The 25,463-nt window shown below is 34.7% G+C and overlaps 1 protein-coding gene across 1 annotated transcript in view; it reads left to right on the top strand.

Moving 5' to 3' along the window:
• LOC136849186 (lysosomal alpha-glucosidase-like) overlaps window positions 1–23,281 on the top strand; it is a 33,880-nt gene extending 10,599 nt beyond the window's left edge. Inside the window, 15 exon segments of the mRNA XM_067122308.1 lie at window positions 775–943; window positions 2,311–2,380; window positions 3,177–3,281; window positions 4,402–4,539; window positions 5,554–5,670; window positions 6,851–7,053; window positions 8,079–8,212; window positions 10,040–10,191; window positions 11,356–11,504; window positions 12,955–13,039; window positions 13,644–13,825; window positions 15,136–15,224; window positions 16,520–16,624; window positions 18,159–18,250; window positions 20,655–23,281. Of these exon segments, the coding sequence (XP_066978409.1) occupies window positions 775–943; window positions 2,311–2,380; window positions 3,177–3,281; window positions 4,402–4,539; window positions 5,554–5,670; window positions 6,851–7,053; window positions 8,079–8,212; window positions 10,040–10,191; window positions 11,356–11,504; window positions 12,955–13,039; window positions 13,644–13,825; window positions 15,136–15,224; window positions 16,520–16,624; window positions 18,159–18,250; window positions 20,655–20,717 (1,853 nt within the window). The 3' untranslated portion in view covers window positions 20,718–23,281.
• The last annotated feature ends 2,182 nt before the right edge of the window (window positions 23,282–25,463 follow it).

Below are 25,463 nucleotides of genomic sequence, written 5' to 3'. Positions count from 1 at the left end.
CTTTATTATCTGTTTATTGTCTGTTCCTTTTGTGCTTTCTACATGGCTGCCCAACTGCTTCAGATTTTCCAGCTTCAGTTTTCCTCTTCTAGGAACTTATACTTTGGACAGGTGAGATGATTTTGAATTTTTAATTATTTCTGTAGCTGAACTACTTTCAGTTGAGGTGATAATGCACTGTGACAAAAAGAGGATGTAAGGGATCGAGGTTGGACTTGAGTTAGGAGCTTAATTGCTGAGTAGTTGAAGATGAATATGTATAATTACTTTAATTAGGGAGGTACTACCTTTGTCTTGTCATGACAGGTCGTGGATGACATTCTAGACTGAAAATATTTCTTTTTGCATTCAAATTTGATATACAGTATTTTGACATAGTATACATTAGATATAACAGCTTTTGTTTTATAAGAGAACTAAATTGCTTTGTGAAAAGATGCATTAGCTTCTTATTTACATTACACTATGAATTTCAAATGTAATGTGTACAATTTTTAGCTACTGTAACCAGTTTACTAGAAAACGCCTGCAATAGTCATTTTAACAACAGACATCCCAGAATCTTTGGCTGTCTGTTAAGCCAATTATTGCTGTATGAACAGATATTTAGACAGTGGTTCATTATGAAGTTTGGGATTTCAGAAGTAATGTGAGCAAATACTCCTGAAGGCTCATTGATAGCTGGACAGGTAGTTTGTTATATATGGTACTATAAATTCAGTGAGGTGACTCTTTTTTCTTAATGAGATATTAACTTTCCTTGTCTCCAAACAGACGTTGTTCTCCAGCCAACTCCAGCTGCAACATTCAGGATCATAGGAGGCATTCTTGACCTCTATGTCTTCTTAGGCCCCACTCCTAATGATGTTATCAGCCAGTACACAGAGGTTATTGGACGCCCGTTTCTTCCGCCATATTGGTCCCTAGGATATCACCAGTGCAAGTAAGGACTGTAATTTATCTCTACCATATGTAGATAAAAGACCAGAGAAGGGAGTTCTTAAAATGAAATATTGAAAGAGTATTTTAAGGTGCCTATGTAAAATTCAAGTTGAAAGTAAAGCTTGGGTTTGCATTAATACAAATATTGTCGGATTTGTGAATTTGAAATTCATGCTAAAAGGGTAGAAACTTTTTGTTATATATGAATAGTTAAAAGGCCTCTCTCAGCGAGATACTTTTCATTACTCAAGTGGGGAAGCCTTGTAATGCTTTGTTGCTGTGACTTAGATTGATTTGGGTATTAATTTTTTTCTTTTCTTTTTTTCCACCAGTGGAAAAGTTAAAAGCTGTTCTCTGGAGTTGCAATACCCATTGTATAGAGTATTGCTTGTCTAGAGATAATTTCATTTAGGTGACATAGTGGCACAGCAATTGGAGAGTGATAATTTATTTAATGTTCTGATGCTGGTAACATGGTTTTTATCTTTATGCCGTATGATTGTGTCCAAAGCTTCTAGATTGGGTGGGACACATTTCTTCTATACAGAGTTATTTATTTTGTACCAATGAACTTTTCACTGTGTTGGCTAATACATTGTCACAATGAAGAGGTCACCCAGTGTTGGCTGGTTGAGGAAAGTTGAGAGCTCCAAAACTTGGAGGGAAAGAAACTCTTAAATTGAACAGTCTGGGGATTACTTATTTTTACATAGTAAGTTTAGGATAAGGTATGTTTTTTGATATTTTGTTGCAACTTGTATGGAGTACCTTCCCCCTTCAGTTCAATAGCATAATAATGCCAACAGATAACAGGCAACAGGGATATTGTACAGTTAAGAGAGATGTTTTTCTTTGTTGCATATCTATGACATAAAAATAATTAGCTTAAATAATTACTATAAAGTGAATACAGTACAGAGAACTGTGTGCATTTCATTAATGCATAAGATTTTTCTTCTACCTTTATATTGATAATTGGCTTTTTATACACAAGAAATGAAGGTGAAGGGAGTTGAAATACATTGTATATGTAAGAATATTTGTAAACAGAGAAGAAATTTGTGTATAAATCCTGTGTTTGTATATGAATCTTATTGGGGAGGAAGATCATATCGCAAACAATGAAGTTTAGGCCTGTAATGAGAAAGGGGTATTTGATAACCTTTAACTCTGCTTATTCAAGAGGCACAATGTCACTGTCTTTGGGCTATGCCCCTCTCATTTTTCTTATAATGTCAGGCTTGGCTAGATAAAAAGTACAGGGGTTTCTGGTCTCAGTTTTTCTCTTGATAAAAAATAAAAGTTGGATATTAAAAGCAGATTTGAAGATAACATTTTATTTGTCATTTTTATCTTTATTTCTTTCAGGTACGGTTACAAGTCCTTGAATGAAACCAAAGCAGTTTGGCAGCGCACACGTGATGCTGGAATACCATTTGTAAGTACAAGTGTTTTCTCACAGGGATAAATTCTAAGTAATTTAGTACTGTATCTTTACACTATTGGAAAAATCTTTCCCCACTTAAGGATTTTACTGTGAACTGGCATGAGATGAATTCTGTATGATGTAATGACTTATTTTCAACTTATGTTAACTTTTGAGTAAGACGCACACTTACAATTCTAGCATATTTGCCAACTAAAGAGAAAAAATCTTAAAGCAGGGTGCTTGTATGTCACGATAGTGCTCTTCAGCTTGTAAGTAGTTTTCATCATAGATACTATGAAAACAAGACAGAGTATACAGGTACTGTACTTGTATACTTATTCTTGGCAGATTAAGACTTTGTTATAGGTTATGTTCTGAATGTAAATAATATTGTAATAGGGGATTTTATTGTTTTGTATATGAAAAATTGACAGATAACTAATTTTTTTATTTGATAAGGTAAACATTTTTTCTTAAGATAGATATTTGATTAATAAGGAATTCCCCTAGCACAGATAAAAAAAGGAGGGAAAATACTAGTGATAGTGACCAAAGCTGTTATGTCTGCTTCCTGATCTTAAAATGATTTTAAGCCAACTAAAGTTTGAAACTTATTTTTTGACAAATTATCACTATGATTAGTGATCATATGCTCTGAATACTGTTGTACAATATTTTGTCTTATGATTGCGGTGGATTATCATCAGCTTGACAAGTGATAATATGCACTGGCTTGGATGTTATAAGATATGGTTAGGCGCAAATTTACAAGTCATAACATTGCACTGTCTCTTCTTCCTTGTAGGATGTGCAGTGGAATGATATCGATTACATGGAGGAGAACAAGGACTTCACCTATGATCTGATTCATTTCAGGGAACTTCCAGAATTTGTCCAACAGCTTCATGAGGTAAAGGTTTTAGAATTTTAAAATACTTTTACCTGGCTGCTGGAGTGAAACTTTACTAGGCTTACCTAAAGTACAGTAGTTGTGCATATTTTGCTGAAGACTACTGTTACTGTATTCCTGTATTTCTACATTCTTTCGAGTTAAAACTACTCTTATAGAAAAAGTTTGTTGTGGCATCTTCAGATTTCAATATTATGTATTATTCATATGAGATTTTGGTCTAGTTTATATAGTAAATTCTAGTATAGTACCATAACCTTTAGGCTTTACAAGTCTTTTAAGTTACCTCATATACATATGTTTACATATAAGCAAGACTTCTGCAAGTTTTGGAAATATTCAGTGTTTTAGGTTACCTTGACTAAGGTCCAGCTAATCTAGAAAGGATCATATGAGGGGGAAAATTAGAATAAGAAAGAGGTGAAGAAATAGGATAGCAAATAAAAAAAAGAGAGAAACAGAACAAAACAGAAGTAAAAAAAAGTAAAGGGGTGCAAGACCTACTTAAACTGTTTTGATTGTCACTTTACTATGTTCCCTTAATCCTTTTCCTGTTTTGCTGTTTAGCTTCTTCAACTTTACCTGACGAATATATGTAATTACCAATTCAAATATGCCTTGCATAGCACACTATACAGTAAATAGTACTAAATACTCTTTGTAGCATTCTTTTAGCTTTGCCTTTGTCGTTAGCCTCTGCTCACTTAGAGTTGTCCAACTTAAACTTTTTTTGTTGTATTTTTAATTTTCATATGAGAACTCGTTAGTCTCAGTAAGTTGCTTATGTTCATTTATACTAAGACAGCCAGTTCAAGTTTCTAGGCTCCCAAAGTTGCCCAGAATATTTTTTCTTAAATGTTGGGAAGAAGGAGAAAAATTGAAGTTGGATAGTCAAGTGGAAAGAGAATAAACAGAGGATAGTAATGGAGAGAAGGCAGTGGAGCTGTGGTTTGGTCTAAGAAACCTTGCAGAGAATCTGTAGTACTGCCTACAATTTTCCATGCCAGGTACACGGTAGGCAATACCCCCTTGGTGGTTGTAGCGATAACTACTTTATAGTTTTTTTTAATTTAGAAAGGAAGGTAATGCATTGAACTTCACAAAGCCTTGTTATCAACAGGTTGGAATGCATTATGTGCCCATTGTGGATCCAGGTATCAGTGCTTCAGAACCTCTTCATACTTATCCTCCTTGGGATGAAGGCCTTGCATTACATGTCTTTGTAAGGAATGGCTCCAATATGCCTTTTGTCGGAAAGGTAAGAGGGCCGAGAGATGGGTATTTTGTTTACAAAGGTAAACTATAGGTACATAATGATAAGGTCTTCCCTGTCGCACAAAAGTCACTGTGATGTGTAATAGGATGCTGATATACATATATCTTGACTTAGAGACACAAAAAAAAAAGAACTTTGAAAATGGGAGAGTTTGGGATTATGAGAAAATAGTCAAGCAGGACTTTCATTTAAGTAAGAGTATGGAGGTGTTTGATTAAATGAAGAACGATTGACTGTAAACTCATTAAGTAAAGTACTTTTCCTAGTATGTTATAATACAGTGCTATCTTGTATGTTGATGGTTGTTATTAATAATACAGTACTGATTATTTGTTGATTTCTTAATTACAGAAATACTGTAGAGTGATATTAAACTGAGAGAAAGATTAATTAAGGAGACAGGCTAAATCACTGTTTGTTGAACTTTGAAAAATCTTTTCTTTTAAGTCTGGGGTTGATAAGGGTGCTTGCTTAATTGTCATGTAAACCCTCATTTGATAAGAAATACAATACCACCATGTTTTGTAAGGACCAAAATAAAAGATCTTGTTACATGGCAGATATAAACTTTTGCAGCGTATCTGCTAATACAAAATTACTATCATTAACTAGTAAAGTTTTTATGAATCACAGAAGTTTGATATGTTTTCTTGTTTAAATACTGTATAAGTTCATATTAAAAAAATGTCAAGAATAAGGCTGGAATAATTCATACTTTTGTCGGTTTAAAGAGGAAAGCAGATTAACAGGGTGAACATTGTATAAGATAACTGAATGTTCTGACCATCAAAGGGGAATGTGAAGTGTCTTATCCTCAACTAAAGAGTTGCCAAAATACTACAGTACTTATGGAGGTTAGCAGCTCAAGAAATTTATTTATTATTTGTTATACTGAATTGGTACGTTTTAGACTCCATGTTAACAAAGGACCCTGTAGACCAGCAAATAAGTACATGAAAGCGGAATGCTGATTGTTTTTGGTCATTCTTTCATTAGGTTTGGAATACAGTTGCTACAACTTGGCCAGATTTCACTCAGCCACTCAGCACATACTACTGGGGTCGTCAGCTGCTGCGCTATCACAGCTGGGTTGAATTTGATGGAGCGTGGATTGTAAGTTTTTACTTTTTAATTATAATTCTTGTTGCACCTGTTTATTAGGGTTTTTTGTGATTTACTTGTTAGTACAATTCTTAATTTTTAAAATTTGTCATTTTGTATTCATATTCCAGGTGCTTAATATTATACCTTCATATTTTCTTCCCTAACTGTACAGATTGTCCCTAACTTTCAACTTATAAACTTTCAACTTTTAAACCTTTTTGTTTTTAAAACACCATCTTTTTCATTACCACTCACATTTTGTGACACAAAGTACCCATGTGAAATTCATCCAATCATGTCTTTCCTGTGCTTTATCTTCAACAAATCTCCAGTTATCCTCAGCCTCCCTCCTTGTAATTCTCATCCAAGCAGATCTAGATGTGAACTATCATATTCTGTTCTCCCAGGGTTCTTGTGAAACCACTTAAGTTGAATTGCAGATTATACAGCACTACTTTAGCTTTCTGTTTTGTAGGTACAGTACAGTACTTTATATGTCTGACTCGGTAAAGATACAAAATTTCAACAGAGACTCTATGCATCCTCTGTTTATTCTGATTTTACATATCTTCATTTACCTAGAGCAGTCTGTAAGTTTGGGTGTGTGATGAGGCAAGCTAATATTTACACAGTTTAAATAAAACAATTTTTTCTCCACTCGTCATAATTGCCCATTACAGTATTTTATAGAAAACAGTATTCAGTATGCTTTGTATTGACATATCAAACCAAAGTAAAATGGAGCTCATATATTGGGATCACCTTTTGTATCAGTTGATTCTTCTTCTGTGGCAAGCTTTATGCCTCAAAATTGGACTCAGTTGTGTCTCTCATTAAAGTACCTTATTATAGATAATCAATAAATGCTGATGATAGAAGGCCTGTTTTCTGTTTTACAGTTGATGAGAACCTTTCAGACTTTGGTCTAGGGGCTAATGCTCTGCTTTCTGTTGTACAAGGCATGAAGGAGCTATCTAACTCTTTGTCTGTACAGTACGTATTTTTCCTAACGATGCATAAACTGTCAAACTTCTGGTATGAAGTAAATGCTCCTTTGTACTTTAATGGGTGTGAATGACCTAATAAACTTCTGGTCTGGTAGTTAATACATTACTTTATATTTTATAGGACATAAACAAGCCTTCAAATGCCTAGTTTGGGAGTTGATGCTTTGCTTTCTACTTTACAGGACATGAATGAACCATCGAACTTTTGGTCTGGTAGCTATGATGGCTGTGGTGATAACAATTTAGAGCATCCTCCTTTTCTTCCTCACGTTCATGGAGGAATCCTCTATTACCACACTATCTGTATGACAGCAAGGCATTATTTTGGCAGGCACTATAGTATCCACAATCTTTATGGTTTTACAGAGGCAATAGCAACCAATAAGTGAGTAGCTAAATATACTTATTCTCATTGGGGAAAGTTCTTTCTAGCAAGTCTTTTTTGGCCTGTTTTCTGTTTTATCATGAGATCAATTTGCCATTTTCCCATTTGTCTCTTCAATTTTTATCTTTTCTTAGCCCAGTTTGTCTCTTGTTGAAGGATCAAATGAGTGTGGAAATTTTTCCTTAGTTTGGATAAACTGGTTCATATTTTTGGTTATAAATAATTTAACCTGATGAATGTCCAAAATCTTAGCCTTCATGGGGTAGTCCTACTGCATTTTATACATGTTAATCTAGTAGTTTCATTCCACTTATTTTCATAGTTATTCACTTCCCATACTTCTGTATCTTAGTCATCATTATGCATAGATTTCAGTCATTTAGGTAGCTTTTTCCATACCTATTAGTTTTATTTTTTTATCCTTGGTAATTCTCAGCAGCATGGAAAATTTATGGATAATACAAATAAAGATATACTGTACTCAAATTTCCCAGTAGTCAGTGACTCACTGCCCCTTTCGTGTGAATGTCATATTAAAACTGCCAATGAACATAGATGCATTCCTTAATACAGCAATTGAAGGCAGAACCTCTTGTAGCTAGAAAACCCTTGCAGAACACACTATAGTGTAGTGTACGAGTGGTGGATATTGTAGTGTTTACAAGTATCAGAAAACTACTCACAGATATTTCTTAGTATATTTTTTTAATCTGTACAGTTTTATGTAGCATTTTAATTCACAGTTAACCAACCAAAATTGATATCACCAAGAAACCATGTAACATTTTACACTGATAATTTTATTTATGCTCCTATCAGCATTTAGGTAAAAGGAGAAATGAATTTTACAATTATTAATTGGAGAAATTATTTAAATTTCTGATGTCTGGAGTACAAACCATTTAAACGTAACAATGCAAGGTCAAGGGCGTGAGTGAAATGAAGACAAGTACCTCTTGAATGTAAAAAATGGGTTATTGTTGCATCATTAGATTTCTCAGAATATCATTCACCTTCTTTCACAGGGCTCTACAAATCATACGGGGAAAGCGGCCTTTCATTATATCTCGCTCCTCATTTGCTGGACTTGGCCACTACAGTGGACACTGGACTGGCGACATTTGGTCGGACTGGTTTAACTTGTGGCAGTCCATCTCAGGTGAATCAATATACAGTAAACCCCACGTATTCGCGGGGGATTAGTACCACACTCCCCTGCGAATAGCTAAAATCTGCAAATTCTTAAAACCCCTCTAAAAAAACTTACAACTGCCTATTTTGATAGTTCAAACATAAAAATCCCTCTAAAAATGCTTATACCTGAGTATTTTAATAGTTTTATCACAAAAAGTGCAATTAGTCATGAAAATGATATGAAAATACAGTAATCAGTGAATATTTCTTAGTGGAAAATACTGCGAATAGGTGAATTTTCCATGAATAATATGTATATATGTTCCATAGAGAAATCCACGAATCACGAGAACGCGAATATGGGGTGTTTACTGTACAGTAGTCTTATATTTTTGTCATCGTGTAAAATAAGTCACGTTTTCACAAATGAATGGCAGATTTTATGGAGTAATGAACTTGGCACCAATAAAACATGAAACCAAAAACAATAACATATTGAAGTTTTCTGTCTGGTAATTGATCCAGATCCTTTATGCAGTGAATGCAGGTCAACACTAACATTTAAACACATTTTACATGAAAGTCCATACTTCAGCCAACAGTGAATGTCAATCTTTAGAAACAAATCAGTTAAGAAAATTTGTTTTGAATCTTTATCATTCGTGAACTATCCAAAAAAGCATTTTAAAGAATTGCAGTTTTTTTTATAGAACTTAAAAATCACTATAAAAGACAAACCCTTCAAGCCATCCCTGTGATAATGAAGTGTTTTGACACATTGGTCTAATTAAAGTATGTAATAATAATTTATTATTATTATTATTATTATTATTATTATTATTATTATTATTATTATTATTATGATATTCCCTCTTGGTTGTACAACATCCACTTGAAATTTTCTTTCTTCTGGTTCCACCCATGACTTGAGGAGAAATCTTGTGAGATAGCCTATGTATGTCTTAAAGTACAGTATGTAATTTGCCAGTATAAATTAATTTAAAATAATGCTGGTGTTGAAAATTGAGAAATTTACACAAAATATGATTTACAGATATTGGAGACAAATAAAATTGAGGTTTATAATGTGAAGAAATAGACCCAGCTTCTGAAAGACGAAAAGTAATTAAAATTTAAGCAAACAGAAACTTGGTAAAAATTCATAAACAGAGAAAATCAGAAATACTGGCCTTGATATTTTTTCCATGTGAACTTGGTATTTGAAAGGTCTCTGCTCCAAAGGATGTAGGTCATGTATTCGACAGGTGAATGGCAAAAAGAAGGCCAATACAGGCAGTCCCCGGTTTATGATGGGTCCTTTCTTACGACATTCCGAGGTTACGACGCTTTTCAAATATATTCATCAGAAATGATTTCCCGGTTTACGACGCATGTTCCGGGGTTACGACGCATTGTATGCCGATCCATCGGAAGAAATATGGTTCCAAAACAGCAGAATAATAAAAATTTGGAGGTTTTTTTATGAAAAACTCAATAAAAATGTACTGTAGTTTACATCATTTTCAATACACCCAAAGCATTAAAACTGAGATTTTCTTAGGATTTTTGACGATTTTTCGGTTTACGACGATTTTCGGTTTACGACACGGCATAAAAACGGGACCCCTGTCGCAAACTGGGGACTGCTTGTATTAGAGTTATCTATAAATCATTTTCTTATGGCAGTCGGTTAGGGAAACAAAATATCAAAGGCATGTGGTTTTAGTTACAACATATTGATTTCTGTTAACAAGACATCAGAATGAGTGATTTAAATTAATTACTGTACACCATCTCTTTCTCATGATACGTCTGATTTCTTCTTTTTCATGAAGACTTCTATTTTGTATAGGTATTCTCAACTTCAACATGTTTGGAATTCCAATGGTTGGTGCGGACATTTGTGGTTTCAATGGCAATGTAACAGCCAGCCTCTGTTTGCGCTGGATGCAGCTGGGAGCATTTTACCCTTTCTCAAGAAATCACAATACAGACACTGCTTATGTAAGTAACTTGTCAGGTTTTACCTTTCATACTTAGTAAGTTTTCTTTACTAATCAACAGTTAAGATGTCTTATATGAGTGCATTGTATGTATTTGTTCTCCACATCTGGAAGGCACAGACTCAAAGTATATACAGTACATGCATACATACATTTCCACAAGTATTGTAAGCCTTACATCCAAGTGTGTGTGTGTGTGTGTGTATGCATGGATGTCACAGAAGGGGAGAAATCTATGACAATTGATTTAAGGCAGAATAGCTAGATGTGTTGGAACTAAGTGAGACAAAAATGAAAGGGCAGTGTGTGTGCAGATAAGGGAAGGACAGAGTGATTGTGTCTGGGGTAGCTAAAAGGTGTTGAACTAGGGAAAGGGTAGTGCTTTAGCATGAGGAAGATCTGTGGAGTAGAAAAAGTTATAATAGTGAATTTATACAGTCCAAGAGTAGAAAAATGAGATAAAGTTAATTTTTTGGGATAGTCTTTTTCATTTCCTGACTTGGTTTGGATAATGAAAGGTTAAGTGACCAAAGGGTATGTCAGTTTTGATAGGTGTGGCATTGCTGGAGTAAATGAGAATAGTCTCATGAAAATATATTGGAAAAGGAAATTGATTGTTGGAATTGCATTGTTTCTAAACAAGAATATATGAGTACTCTTGGGAAAGAGAAAGTGATGACAAAATTAGTTTGCTAGATTATGTGTGAATACAGACTAGATGGAAGATAATATGAGGTGCAGTCACATGACAGAAGATATCATGCAAAGCCAACAGGTGGAAGGATATGGTAGTCAAGAATAAAGTGATAAAGAAAATGAGCTATCAAAATAGGGAGGTGAGAAGAAGAACAGGGAAAATAAAAAGTAATTCTGTTATGAAGTAAATTGATTGGTCACATAAAAATTCAAATGAAGAGATACTGTCTGAAGTGAAGGCAGACCTATGGCAATGGAAAAAGTATTTAGAAGTATCTTTAATGTGGAAGCTTATTTGAATTCAACATTCACACTTCCCTTCCTTCAAGAAGAGGTAGCCTATCTTAGTAATCTCTTCATACATTCCCACCTTGGCTTCCATAGCCAATTCAAGTTATATTCCAGTCTTCAGCACTCACCATATATTGACTTAAACTTATTTTAACCTTCCTATTATTATATACTTCAGGACCAGGATCCTGTAGCCTTGGGCCAAGATGTTGTGGAAGCATCACGCAAAGCACTGGAAATACGATACCTCCTTCTGCCATATCTGTATTCCCTCTTCTTCAACGCTCATCTTACGGGGGAGCCTGTAGCTAGGCCTCTGTTTTTCCAGTATGTATTAAATTGTTGCTTTTGTTCTTGCTGCATTGTGGTCATGCATTACTTTGCATAGTTCCAAGACCTTATATTTTTCATAATGCATTATTCAGCATTTGGGAAATTAAAACTGTTTCCAAATATTGGCCATCCCTCAGTTTAAGAGGACCAGACTTTTTTTATTATTAGTAATATTAAATGACCTGCTATCTTCTGTTGAAAGTAAGTGTTCACAGAAATGCCATTTTTTTTAATATAATGATACCACAAATGAAGCAAAAATGCTTTGGAGCTAATTTTATATTACTGTTCTGTATTTGCTACTTGAATTAAACCCTAGTTGCATAGTGAGATCATCTATCGTTCTCTGGTACCCATTGTGGTACTGTACTGTATATTGGAGCTCAGTGAACTTGTTCCAGGTATCTTTCTCTTTTGTTATCTTTTCAAAGTGTGGTTTGTTGATGTTATTGTGAGTTTGGACTTGAATATGTAGGCATCTAATTACACTAGAGATGCATTACTGAAATTTGGGAGAGATGCCAGAGATGTGTAGTTAGAATCAGTACATGTGGAATTAGTACATGTTCTTAAGTAGTTGTATGTTTTATACTGATCATACATAGTCTTCTGTTGAATTCTGGGTAACGAAATGTTTTGCTAAATTCTGGTTAACATCTTGTTTCCTAATATATGTTTCATCTTTTTAGGAAGTTGGCATATCAACTCTCTCTTCATGATTTTTTAACATTAGGTTTGATTACTGTCTGTACTAAAGGTCCTCTTGATTCTCCTCACAATATCAATCCAGCTTATTCTTCTACGTCCATCTCTTCATACCCTCAACAGTTACATCAGTAGTTATCACATTATTCCTTTCCTTAACATCACACTATTTAAGGACCAAATATGACATGCATATGTTGCATGTCCACACAATCCATACAGTACCAAACTAATCATCAGAGTGCTGAATTTATGACCTTGCTTCTAGTGTTATAAACACGAGTTATTCAAGTGTAACTGTACGGGCCTTTTGTTTGTTTCATTTTAGCAATAGTCTTGATGATATTTTACCTAGAATTTGGATTGAAGTTTTTTGAACAATGGTGGAGGCATAGAAACTGCCTTAACAAGGTGCTATCTACGGTTTTTTGTGCATTGGACATTGGGGGCAGCCTCTACTTGGCTCCAACTAGCCTTGGTTTTCCAGCTACAGTACTTTTATTCTAGGTGCTGTTGTTTTACTTGGTTGCTTATTGTCCTCATCTTTTTTGTGTTCTAACTGTTGCTTTGTTATTAGGAACAAATCCTTAAGTCCAGGCCTATATGAGTACAGAGTTTTGATTCAACAATCTGGTTAAACAGTAACACTAATAGTTATTATTATATCTAAGACTTTGAAACTTTCTTAGTTTGTTGAGGTCTTATCCAGCTGGAAGTGACTTTTGAATTCTCATTTCAGATTCCACAAAGATGAAAGAACATATGGAATCGACACTCAGTTCATGTGGGGGTCAGGACTAATGATTGCTCCAGCATTAAAAGAGGTATTGCTTGATGTCTGCACTTCAGTAATGTGGTCTCGCTTCAACTTTGCTTCCCATATGAAAAAAATCCTTTGGTTCATACTTGCGCAACTTTAGAAGTGGGTCCGTAGTCAGGTTAAAGTTCATTACTTCAACAGTATTATTAGATAGTCTCCAAATGGGCTTTGTGTAACTGATTGGGTATATCTTTTAAATTTTTTGCTCTGATGTATCTGCCTATAGGAGTGCTGCTTGACTTGGACGCACAATATGAATGTCATTTTGACTCCTGTATGTCTCTTTCTACAGACATCTTTCTAGTTGTCTGATAACCCTTTATTACAATATGCACCTTTACAGATATGTGATATTACATTTATAAACATTATATACTCTATCAGCTCTTTGATTTGTGGGTCAAAGAGCTCAGTAGCTATGAGCATTAGAGTCATCTCCCCATCCTGTCAAGAATTTCAAATGATGTATTCTTTCACCAAAATACTCTTATTATGTGGGTATGACCTAATGACAGTAAGGTTTACTTATGTATCTGAATTCATGACTCTAAATTCTCTTTCATCCTGTGCAATATTTATAAATATATTTTTCTCTTATCATGAATCAGAATGTCACGGAAGTCAAAGCATACATTCCAGAGGGACGCTGGTATGACTGGTATTCCAAAACCATTATAGAAGGAAAAGGAAGTTATGAGATGCTGGCAGCCCCAAGTGATGTGATCCCATTGCTGATACGAGGAGGTACAATCATGCCAGTTCAGGTACCTGCGGTTACCACGACCAGGAGGTAAGATAAATGTCAGTAAGACGAACCCATGTGGTACTGTCAAGCAAATGGTGCTTGACTCAGTTATGAAAGAGTTGGTCTGCCCAACAAGTATTTATTAAGAATTTGTCTAAAATTATGTAATTTTTAGTTGGGTTTTATGTATTAACCTCTCATTTAATCATTTTCCAAATTCAGAATACACTTCCAGTAAATAATTGGAAAATTAACACAATCTTTCCACTTGTGAAAAATCCAAACAAACTTTACCATGTCCTCCAGGAAAACATGAACACTTTGTAAAAACTACAAAATTTATTAGATGGGTAAGCCTACTGGTTCTTTACAAGTAAATTACATTGCTGTGTTCCATGCCATATCTCATTTTAGCTAAAAATGGTACTAATGCTCTACAAACAAACAAATGCACGTCAGCAGATTTACGATTACTGTGTCCTGTTTCATTAATTTGGTTATTACCATGCTATTTGGATTGAGTCGTCTTTTTCCCTTTTGAAAATACTTCCAAAATCCTTGATCTTTTTCTTGGATCATGTCGCATTATACAGTGTCATGGATTTCATGCTTTATTGCTAAGCCTCGCTACTCGCTTGGGGTTTTTCGTGGTCACTGACAGTAACTCTTAAGGGCTTTCTCCCTGTAGAAGAGAAATGTGCTAGACAGGCCATTCTGAGGTTTCATTTATTATTTCAGGCTGCATTGGGATCATTTATAAATACTTAGTTCACCCTTCTTACTGATGGGATGACATACGTAGCCATAGGTTACCCGTGGGACTCGTTAATTATGACTTCTCTTTATTTTAGTGCATGTTACACACTGCTACTGTTGCGCTTAGTGTTTATTCTTCAAGTTGCACATTCAGTCTTTTTTTTATTTCCTTGTAAGAACATGCCATTGTTAACTAGCATGCTTGACTCATCTTTTGGCTCCTTGTGGTTACATACACTTATGCCTCATTGTCATGAAGGCATATTTTCTGCTCCAGAATGCCAAAAATGCCACAAAAATTAGCTTGGAAGAGAGACCTTGAAAGGAGGTTTTATTAATCCTCCTTGATGTGAAGTTTTATCGACCCTCCTTTCCTTGGAATAAAATTTGTACTCCTTATTCAGCAAATGTGAATTCTTTGGTTGCCACTGTTAAAGGAACTGACTGACACATTTTACTGAGTTGTAGAGGTTTAATTTCTTCCGCAAGGTAATACAGGTATTATCAGATGGATTTAGGCACAACTTGAGTTTATCATTATGTGAATGCGACCATTATATGCCAGAATAGGGAATAACCACCTGTTATTTTCTTTTCAGTCGAAAGAATGACATGGGCATCATAGCAGCACTTGACGAAAGTGGACATGCAGCAGGAGAGTGGTTCTGGGATGACGGTGAAAGCTTAGGTATGCAGTTCTTGTAATGATGTCTCTCTCTCTCTCTCTCTCTCTCTCTCTCTCTCTCTCTCTCTCTCTCTCTCTCTCTCTCTCTCTCTCTCTCTCTCTCTCTCTCTCTCTCTCAGGAGAGAGCAATTGTAGATGGTTTGATTTATCTTCACATAGAAATTTAGCATTTATTTCCATATAAACTCATTAATGTTTTGTTAATGAATAGACTTTTATTGTTGAGAGAGAGAGAGAGAGAGAGATAAGAATCTCTCTGAAGTGTATCATATGGTTGGGAGTCAGCCTAGACCTGAGGAACTTCCTTCTTGTATAAAAAATTAAAAATAACTTTTTAATTTAAGTCTTTCATAAGGATGTATTTATTGAACTGTACAGTATCTGCAACTTATTATAAGAAGCAGGTGAGGAAATTCTTGTCACTACCAAGTATATCCAGTATGTTGTGCCTTGGATATTGAAACACAGGATCTGTTGTGGAAGTTTTGCCAGGTATTGCACTGTTCCCAACAGAAGATAATCCCATCACAGAAAGACAGTTTCAATAAAATGAGTCCAATAATAGCTGGTACAAGTGTACCTTCATCGGAGAATAGTTTATGGAATAAAGATGTTTACTGGAATATGTTCTATAAGCAGAACATATTCCAGGAGTATGGGCACTGACAAAAAAGATGGAGATTTTGAAAACGTGACACTAGAATGTTAAGATTCATGTCCAGGTGCAGATGGAATGAGGAAGTGGCACAGATATGTTGTATATGTAGTGGCAGGAAAACAGACTGACCTATCAAAGATTGGGATGTTCTGGATGTGTAATGAGAAGGGATGAGGAACCAATTAGTCAGAAAAACATTAGCTATGGAAATAGCTGGATGAAGATCTGCGCAAAGGCTTTGGAATTCATAGAAAATTTAGATAGGTGGAGACCTAGACTACATAGGAGTTTAAGGAGAAAGTGCACAGGACAGAGAGTGGAGAGAACTCATTTTACATCTAACCCCATAAAGTGAAAAGTTGACAGTGTTAAAGATGTTGATGATGATGATGGTAATAGATAGAATTATAGAAAAATCACTAACTGGCATAGAAATTGAAAAGATATTAACTTCAAATTTACCATAGTTGTGTGTGTGTGTGTGTGTATGTTGTTTTACAGTCATTGAATCACCTCAGAATTATGTTATTGTTAATATTACATTAATGTATTCCCCTAGAATTTATTTTTCTGTATCCTGTAATGAAGGTTTTTAAAATAAAAATTAAACCTGAAATGGTGTCGATTGAATCTCTTTCAGATACAGCAGAAAACATGAACTACACACATGTAGTTTTTTCAGCTGAACCTGGGAATGTGTCTGTGAATGTGACTTTGGCAGCATACCAAGAACCAGCAAATCTAGGTATGTTGAATAACTGAGAAGATACAAAAGCTTTTAGTTGTAAATGCTTAGTGTTTTAGTTAAGCCACACTTCTCCCTTTCTTCACAACTCTTGTAGCTAAAGTAGGAGAAATATAGATTTGCATCTCTTTAAAGAAGTCCAGAAGTTTGCAGAGTATTAGCCTTCCCACTTTTTTGATCGCGAGTTTTGGTGTTTTGAGTCGAGCAGTTCATAATAAAATTTTGAAAGTCTAATATTGGCCAAAACCATTTTCAGTGGGATTACTTAATTTACCATTTGGAGTGGTATTTAATATCCACCAGTTGCATTTTAACTATACAGTAGTCATTTTATGCAACGGGTACAGTATATTGTTGAGACAGTTTTGCATTTCAGTTGCTGTTTGGTCATGAATTTCAGTATGCATGGGCAGTAATTTCATTTTTGGACTTGTGTGTTTCTGCCAAGCCATCTATTACCAAGGTATTGCATATGCTGTTTTACTGTGATGATATGGGTCAGCTGCTGGGTGAGCAGCACACAGGTTATTTTACTGTGAATAAGGTTGAGTTGCAAAATACTGTCTATAGCTGGAGTTTGTATCCACTGCACCAACAGTTATTTTATCTGTATCAAATAAGTAGGTTTCCTCTTCTTAAACAACTTTTACAGTGTTAATGAAAGCAAATCAAAATATTTAAATCAATTACTGTATTATGTTGCTGTGTATACACTGGAAATTCTGGTAACAAAATGTTGAACTGTAAGTTGTGTATTACTGGTTTATCACATGAATGTTTGCAAGAAAAGAACTGTAAGGAACTGTTGCATTATATAGATCAAGCCCTCTGTAACACTGGGTTGCATGCTTTCTTCAGGTCTGCAGAGCTTACATGAATGGGATTCCATTCATAAAACACCTTAGTTGAGGATACCTTACACGAGTCAAAGTTAGATTAATCTAATAGGTCTTGTGAGACATTCACAATATACATAATTTGTTGTTTAAATGTACTCCATCCTAGGTTCTATTACACAGGCTGCCCATCTTGAAATCCATATCCCTAGTGTTACAAAAGGCTTGATCTACTTGAATGCAATCTACAAAATAGAACCTAAGCTTGCCCAACATGTACACAAGCTTTGTATAATAATGTGTGTATTGCAAGATGAAAAGCACTCAAGCCAAAGCCAAAGCTAGGGTAGGCTGTAGCCTTCAATAAATGGCCACAAAACAACCAGCCTGCTTCCTGAGGTAGGCGAATCAAATAGTAAAACTAATGAGAGTTCCATGTCCCTAGTGTTGAAGAAGGCTTGCTCTGTTTGAATTCACTTGTCAGTAAACCTATATCCTCATGATAACATAAGAGAATAAAATAGCTTGCTGGAAAGTTGATATGGCAAAACCACAAGTTTGAAAATGAAACAATTGTTCATAGAAAAATGTTTACTGGTTTGCTTTTAATACAGTAATAATGTGAGTATTTTATGGTTTGATCTCTAAATGCTTTTAGTGTCAGTTTCTTTTATACTAACTATTTTTATGCTTTCTAGGTTATTTCGAGATCTTGGGAGTAGATGGAAATGTTACTGCTGTCTATGTAGACAATAAAAAAGTTACCTTTTCATATGAAGAAATTACAAAGGTAAGATTATTTATGCGTATCATCTTTATGTTATCTTTATCGATGATCTGGATGGAGAGGCCTAGCTCTGAAAACCAGTAAAACAATAAGATTTGTTTGTTCCCTGTTTATGTGCTATTTTATGTGCCAAGCCTGGACTCATTATAACCTTGTAATTGTATTTATGTACTGTCTTACTTTGTGTATCTTTGCCAGTCCTTTGTACATGATGCCTTCTGAAGTGTAGCACTTATGTGTTATTTATTTTTATGTTGAAGAGACAGACAAATTTAGATGCCCTTATCAAGCTTACTTATTGCAAGGAAGGTGTTGCTTAACCAGTTACCCCACTTAATTTCTTAAATAGATTTAAGATATTGCTTAGGAAATGTAAAGAAATGCAGAGAGTGCTGCTCTCTAGATGTAAATACTATGGACTGATCAAATAGATTGTGTGTCAAGTTTGTAACTTGCTTACATTATGGATAGGACAAGCAAATATCACAAGAAAATAACAAGCATTAGATCAGTCCTAAGCACTTTCATGTTTATTCACACATCGTCGGGGCACAAAATTTTGTACCCCAGCTATGCATGAATTAACGTGACAGTGCTTGGTACTGATCTTCTGCTTGTTATTTTCCCATAGTACTTGCTTATACTAAAATCATGTGCACCATGTTAATTTTTTTAGCATTATGGATAGGAATGCAAAGCCTGATGGGTATATCACAGCTCAAGAATTGGTAGCAGTGTGAATTATAGAATCTCTTAAAAGCAAAGCCCAAATTAAATCTAAGGATAGAGTGCATAGCATTAAAGAACAAAGTAAGAGAGCTGTTATTGTTTAGTCAGAAATGTGTTCATTCAGCTTTCCCAAGGATGGTGATGTGATGTGTACAATGCATTACAGATTTTTATCAAACCCAGTCTCCAACCAGGGTTTTTATTAATATATTAATAAGTGGCCAAAAAGGCCTATTGGTTTGGGGAAGGCAAGGGGATGTTGATCTCTTAAGTAAGTAGTTAATAAAACCAAAATTTAGTAAAAAAAAAAAAAGCTTTAATGAGATGTTCATTACATTAATACACTTGCAAAGTTGTATTACATTATATATTTCATATATATTATAAATACAGTAATATCAAGAAATACTCAGACCAAAGTCTAAATACAGTACAGTAGAGTAATATTACTGGAGCATTAGCCGTTGGAATAATGTTTATGTTTAATATTACTGGAGCACTAGACCAGAGTTTGAATAATTTTATATTAAGTACATTCTTGTAGCTTATTTAACTACAAGCACTACAAGTCTGTGTTATAATAACACAAGTATTATAATTGAGAAATACTTGTTGGCAAAATCTCGTATAAGAATTACCTAGCATTCTGTATACAGTACTTCACTTTATAAGTTTATATAGTGAGAACAGAAATTGCTGGTGCAATTTGGGAAAATTTAAAAATTTTCCTTAAATTAACCTCATTCTTATAGTTACCTTAGATTAGCCTCATCCTAATAATACCTCAAGAGTCTACACAGTTTGTAGTTCTTCGTTGGAGGGGTGGTAGAGCTGTCGCCTAGTACGCTGTTGGCCCAGCGTTCGACTCTCATACTGGCTAATGAAGAATTAGAGGAATTTATTTCTGGTGATAGAAATTAATTTCTCGTCATAATGTGGTTCGGATCCCACAATAAGCTGTAGGTCCCGTTGCTAGGTAACCAGTTGGTTCTTAGCAACGTAAAATAAATCTAATCCTTCGGGCCAGCCCTAAGAGAGCTGTTAACCAGCTCAGTGGTCTGGTTAAACTAAGATATACTTTTAAATTTTTGTTATTCTATATTCGATATAAAACAAATGACTGAATGGATTAATTGCATGAGATTAGTGATAACACCACCTGTTGTTCTATGTGGATGTTTGTTAAAAGTAATGGCCACTTCCTTACATATTAGCTGGGAGTGAATAAATGCAACTTTATTTGCTAACCTCTCCTTGTTTTCAAGGCCAGTGGTATATGCTGTAGTGACAAAAACCTGTAACAAGAAATTCACCAGAAGGTTTAGCCTTAGAGTTATAAAAATACAGTTAACCATAATTAACTACTGTCAGTCACTTATCAAGCACATTGGAGCCTTATGGATAACCAAATTAGACATTACTGTAATCAGTTTGTAGAGACTCAACAACTGACCTCATAGGAAGATCGGTCTAAGGAGGTATGTAAAGGAAAAAGAAAACACAAAACTGCATTTAATGCTTTTTTGGTAAGGAATCTTATTACAGGTACAGTATATGCAGTGCTAAAAATTGTTTTTGTATTACTGGCCTCAGTTTATTAAACGAATGTATTTTTTAATGCAAAAGATTAATTTGCCTGGGACATGAAAAAAATTATATGTTAATCATTTATTTCCAGGTGCTGTCTGCTGTGGGATTGAAGAAGAGTCTTCTTGTTGGGTTTTCCATTTCCTGGGAGTAATTTGGATAAGTTTAAGACTGAAGAAAGAAGAAAAAATTCAACATGAGTTTTCCGAAGTTATGTCATGGGATATTACCTTGGAAATTGACTTTTTCTACAGTATCTTGGTAGCTTATCAAGAATTTACTGTCAACAGAAGTAAGAAAATTGGTAAACATCTAAAAAGCAAAATAAGGTGTGAAAACATTTTCGGTAAATATTTCTCACATTAATTATAGCATAATAACATAAAATTCATGAACCATGGTAAATTCGGGAATGTGAACCGGAGTTTGCAGAGACAATCTGTATAAATTGATGAACCATGGTAAATTCAGGAACATGAACTGGAGTTTGCAGAGATAATCTGTAATTGATTATTTGCCATTTTTCTACTTTATAAATTTCAGGAAACCCACTTGACTGCTGTGTTGTGTAAAGGACAGTCGTCAGGCATGTTTACAGTCAGTTTTCTCTTGTACATTCATCCTTTCTTTTCATCATACCTAGACAATGGAAAGTATGGCACAAAACTAATTCCTGTCCTCTGTTGTTAAGGAAATATCATTTGATATTATGGACTACTCTAGTAGTTTGTCTTGTTATTTAAGCAGCACATAAACGAAAATTAATTAATTTTTACAAGTTTAATGTAGGTGTATGTATGAAAATAGTAAAAAACATTAGTTGTTTTGTTACTTATGGAAATATTCAACTTCTTGCCCATATTTGTAACAGACAGTACATTGTCTGGTTGTGAGCTGTTTGTGTTAAATATGAGGGTTGTTACCTAGTGAAAAGAGGACACTTGCAATAGAATTTGAAACAAGGATAATACAGTGGCTTTAATGAAGATTAGAATGCTGCAAGTTACTTACATCAACATTAAAAGTCATGGAATCTTGACCAGTTTGCCTGGTTATATTTTTAACTTGATTTGCTAAGGGATGTTAAAATTGCTAAAAGAAACACTAGTTTTCCAGTCGCATTACATTTTTGTTTGATTAGAATTTCTTATCACTTATTCAAGGTTATTTATAAGTTGGTTTGACAAGACACAGCAAAGAACCTAAAGTTTCATCTACAACGTGCCATGCAAGTGGTACCCCACTGGGCAAGCAGTCTAGGATTTTTAACCGTTGTTGATTCTGCTAATACCACTTTGGCAGGAAGTTTGTATGGTAACAATTAATGCCACAGCTGGGTAACTTGCTTTTCTAGCTATATATGAGCAAAGTGCAGAGTACAGTAGTTGGTTTTTCAGTCTATAAATTTTATATGGATGAAATTCTGTATATTATTTTATTCATAATCTCAAATCCAGGCTAATTGACATCAGTCTTCAATGAAAGATAATTGTTTTCCACAGATGCATGATTGTGTTGTAATTGACCTACCACATCCAAATTATTGAGAATCTATAATGACTACAATTGGTTTATTTTATACTGTTATTTCATGTGACCTTAGATGGGGTGTTACTGTAGTCTCTAGGTTGGCCCTCAAAAAAAAAATGTCATTCAGACACTTATTTAGCAATATAATTATAACCTTAAAGGTTTGCAACATAGTTGTGGTTCACAGTTATTAAGCAGTTCTGCTTTCAGTTTACATGTGCTTCTGTTATTTCTGAATGCTCAAAGCAACAGGTTTCATCTTAAGATGACATCTATCATTGTGAATTACTGTGTACAGTACTATCTCCAATGCCATGCCTTTAAGGTATACATAAATATGTATGTAAAATATATATGCAAATATATACATATATTCTTTGTTATCCCGGTGCAAGTCTTGTTAATTTTATGAAATGTACTAAAGTTAACAGAGGTTTTTTAATAAACACATTCTTTATCCTTTGTATGTGTTATTGACTGATACACTGTATATGAATGGAAAGTAGATAGCGTTTTTACAGTATTTGTTTGTGAGAAAGTATATTTTATATGCTAAAGGTATTATTATTGCACAAAGTAGATATTTTGTACATATTTATTAATATGCACTTTGTGAGTAAACTCTGTTGTTAATGCAGTTTCTGTCAGTTCTTGTTAATGCCATTGAACAATTTGCCTTTTCTTTTCAAGTGAGACAGTACTGAGATTTACTTTTTATAATTGATGTAATGTAGTGGAGTGGCTTTGTATGCTGTGGTGCGTGTTTTGAATGTGCCAACTTTAAAATCCAATACAGTACACATACTGCAATATATACGCAGTGTTGCCATCTGCATTTGTACCCATCATGTAGTTTATTTTTCAAATAATTTGCCAAAAGCAGCCCTTAAGTTTTCATCTTTTATACTTCAAGTTTGTGAAATTTTGCATATTTGAAACTTTTGTAGAAAGCTTAAACTATGTGAATTCATTTGGGTATGTCGTGTTTCCACTATGTGAAATTGCTGTGAAGTTTAATTAAGCACAGTAAAGAAGTCATTTTCCTTTGGTACAGTCTCCCTCAGTCACAAACACTAGGAAGTGTTGTGACAGAGGAATCTTTATTCTTTTTTTGTCTTTTTGCTTTCAAGGTTCCGTTGGTTGTATGGTAAATGATGTGATAATAAATACAGTATTTTAACCCAAAAACTAAGATGTTTTAATGTAAAACAAAATTTTTTTACAAGCTCAGCAGTCTTAGAAAAATTTTTTATATAAATCACCAGTCTTAATTAGATTTATTCACAGTTTTGAATCCCCCTCAGACAAGATGTTTTGAAGACATAAGCAGCAGTACAGCTAGATTCAACTGTTCACACATCCATGCCTCTGACCCATCAATAGGGAGTAAATGCTCTCCTCAGTCATTAATGTAAAATGATAACACAGTGAGAGAGTTGAATGGGAGGTGATAAGTCAAAAAGTTTGAGTCCCAGCTTTGAAGATCCATTGGATCAAGGAGACTACTTGGGGACAGAATAGGTCATGAATCCCAGCAGAGTACCTGTGAGTAGAAAACCCTAAGAGTAGGGTAATAGTCTATAGTCTGTGACAGCTCAGGCACAGGGGTTAACTCAACATCCAACTGAAATGTTGAAGCTTGTAATCTGGGTAAACATCTCTATGAATGGCTGGGCAATGCACAACCTTACCCTCCATGCCCTTATCTCACACATAAAAATACCAAAGTAAACTGACATCTCCACATACCTTCATTTAGAATGTGCATATGTGAAGAATAATTTGACTATACTATTTCTAAAATGAAGAGAGCTCTCCGGTGGGGCTGTTTGGGTCTTCACAGGTATGGCATATCTGCCAAATGTATAACAACAACAGAGAGATAAAACCATTTCTCCCATTACAGATATCAAATAAAATCTTTTTCGTTACGCAGAATTCCAAGTCTATGACATAGGTTCACGATTGATAATGGTTTTTTACGCAATAACAAGAAACGGAATCAGATTTTCTATCAATATGGCATCTCATTTTGGTGGCGTTGCCAGTATTTCACACACAGATCCTCGTGCGTTTAAATCCAAGGATAAGCCGCGTAGGTTCTCTCTAGGGAGCACTTTTGGTGGTCACGGTAATATTCACAAGGAGTCAGGGCTGAAATTCGTGTATCTCGACGAAACTTGGGTCAATCAAAATTACACTGTTCAAAAGTGTTGGACAGGTTTATCATCCCAGCAGGCTACGGGGGTAAAACCTCCCACCGGTAAAGGAAGCCGATTGATAATTCTATATATTTGCAGGAACAGAAGATGGTTTTGTCAACAATGCAGAACTGGTTTTTCAAGCTAGGAATGATGGGGACTACCATAAACAGATGAATGCTGAAGTTTTTGAAAAATGGTTTAGAAATCAGTTGCTACCGAACAACCCTCCCAAATGTGCAATCGTGATGGACAACGCATCATACCATTCTATGCAACAGGAAAAGCATCCAACCTCATCTTGGAAGAAAGAAAACATAAAGCATTGGTTGATAGAGAATGGCGAAGAGCCAAGTGATGATTTGCTGAAAATTGAGCTGTATGAACTCTATAAACGACGTATTAATAGCATGGGAAAAAAGTATAAGATTGACGAAATTGCAGCTGAAGCAGGGCATAGGGTAGTACGTATACCACCGTACCATTGTCAATACAACCCTATTGAGCTCATATGGGCTCAAGTGAAGTCTTATATAGCGAAAAAGAATACGTTCAAACTGGCAGACCTTAAAATTTTAGTGCAAGAAGCACTGAATAATGTTACGGCGGAAAACTGGAAGAATGCAGTGGGGCACGTAGAGAAAATTCAAAAAGAGGATGCCCGGCAAGATGTGGCTGTAGACAAGTTGGTTGACAGTTTTGTCATCAACATAGCTGATAGCTCTGATGACGAGTTTTCTGAATAAATTATATATAAAAAAGAGTATTAGGCCTACAGGGGAAACCTCTCTCTCAAAAAAAACGCACTTTGACTTTTACCTTAGTGGTGGTGTGGAAAAAAAGTTTGATTGAAAAAAATAGTATTTTAAAACTCAAGATGGTCGTCACTCTTCGTTATAGATAACATATAGGCGACAAAGAAGTTTATTTTAATTCGTAATTTGAAAAATGAACAAGAAATATATCACCTATTTCTATAGCATTAATTAAATACTTTTAAGTATCTAATTGTGTAATAATGATAAATGTACACCTATCTACAAGTACTGACAAAATAGATAAGGTGATCATATGTAAAAAAAAAAAAAAAAAAGCTGTAAGATTTAGAAAAGAGAGAGAGAGAGAGAGCAGGGTGGAGTAGGAAGGAGATTAAAGTACCTGGAAATCAA

Source organism: Macrobrachium rosenbergii, chromosome 20, assembly GCF_040412425.1.
Source record: "Macrobrachium rosenbergii isolate ZJJX-2024 chromosome 20, ASM4041242v1, whole genome shotgun sequence".
Taxonomy (NCBI): Eukaryota; Metazoa; Arthropoda; class Malacostraca; order Decapoda; family Palaemonidae; genus Macrobrachium; species Macrobrachium rosenbergii.
Note: the sequence above shows the minus strand (reverse complement) of the source record. Positions and strands in the feature narration are given on the sequence as shown.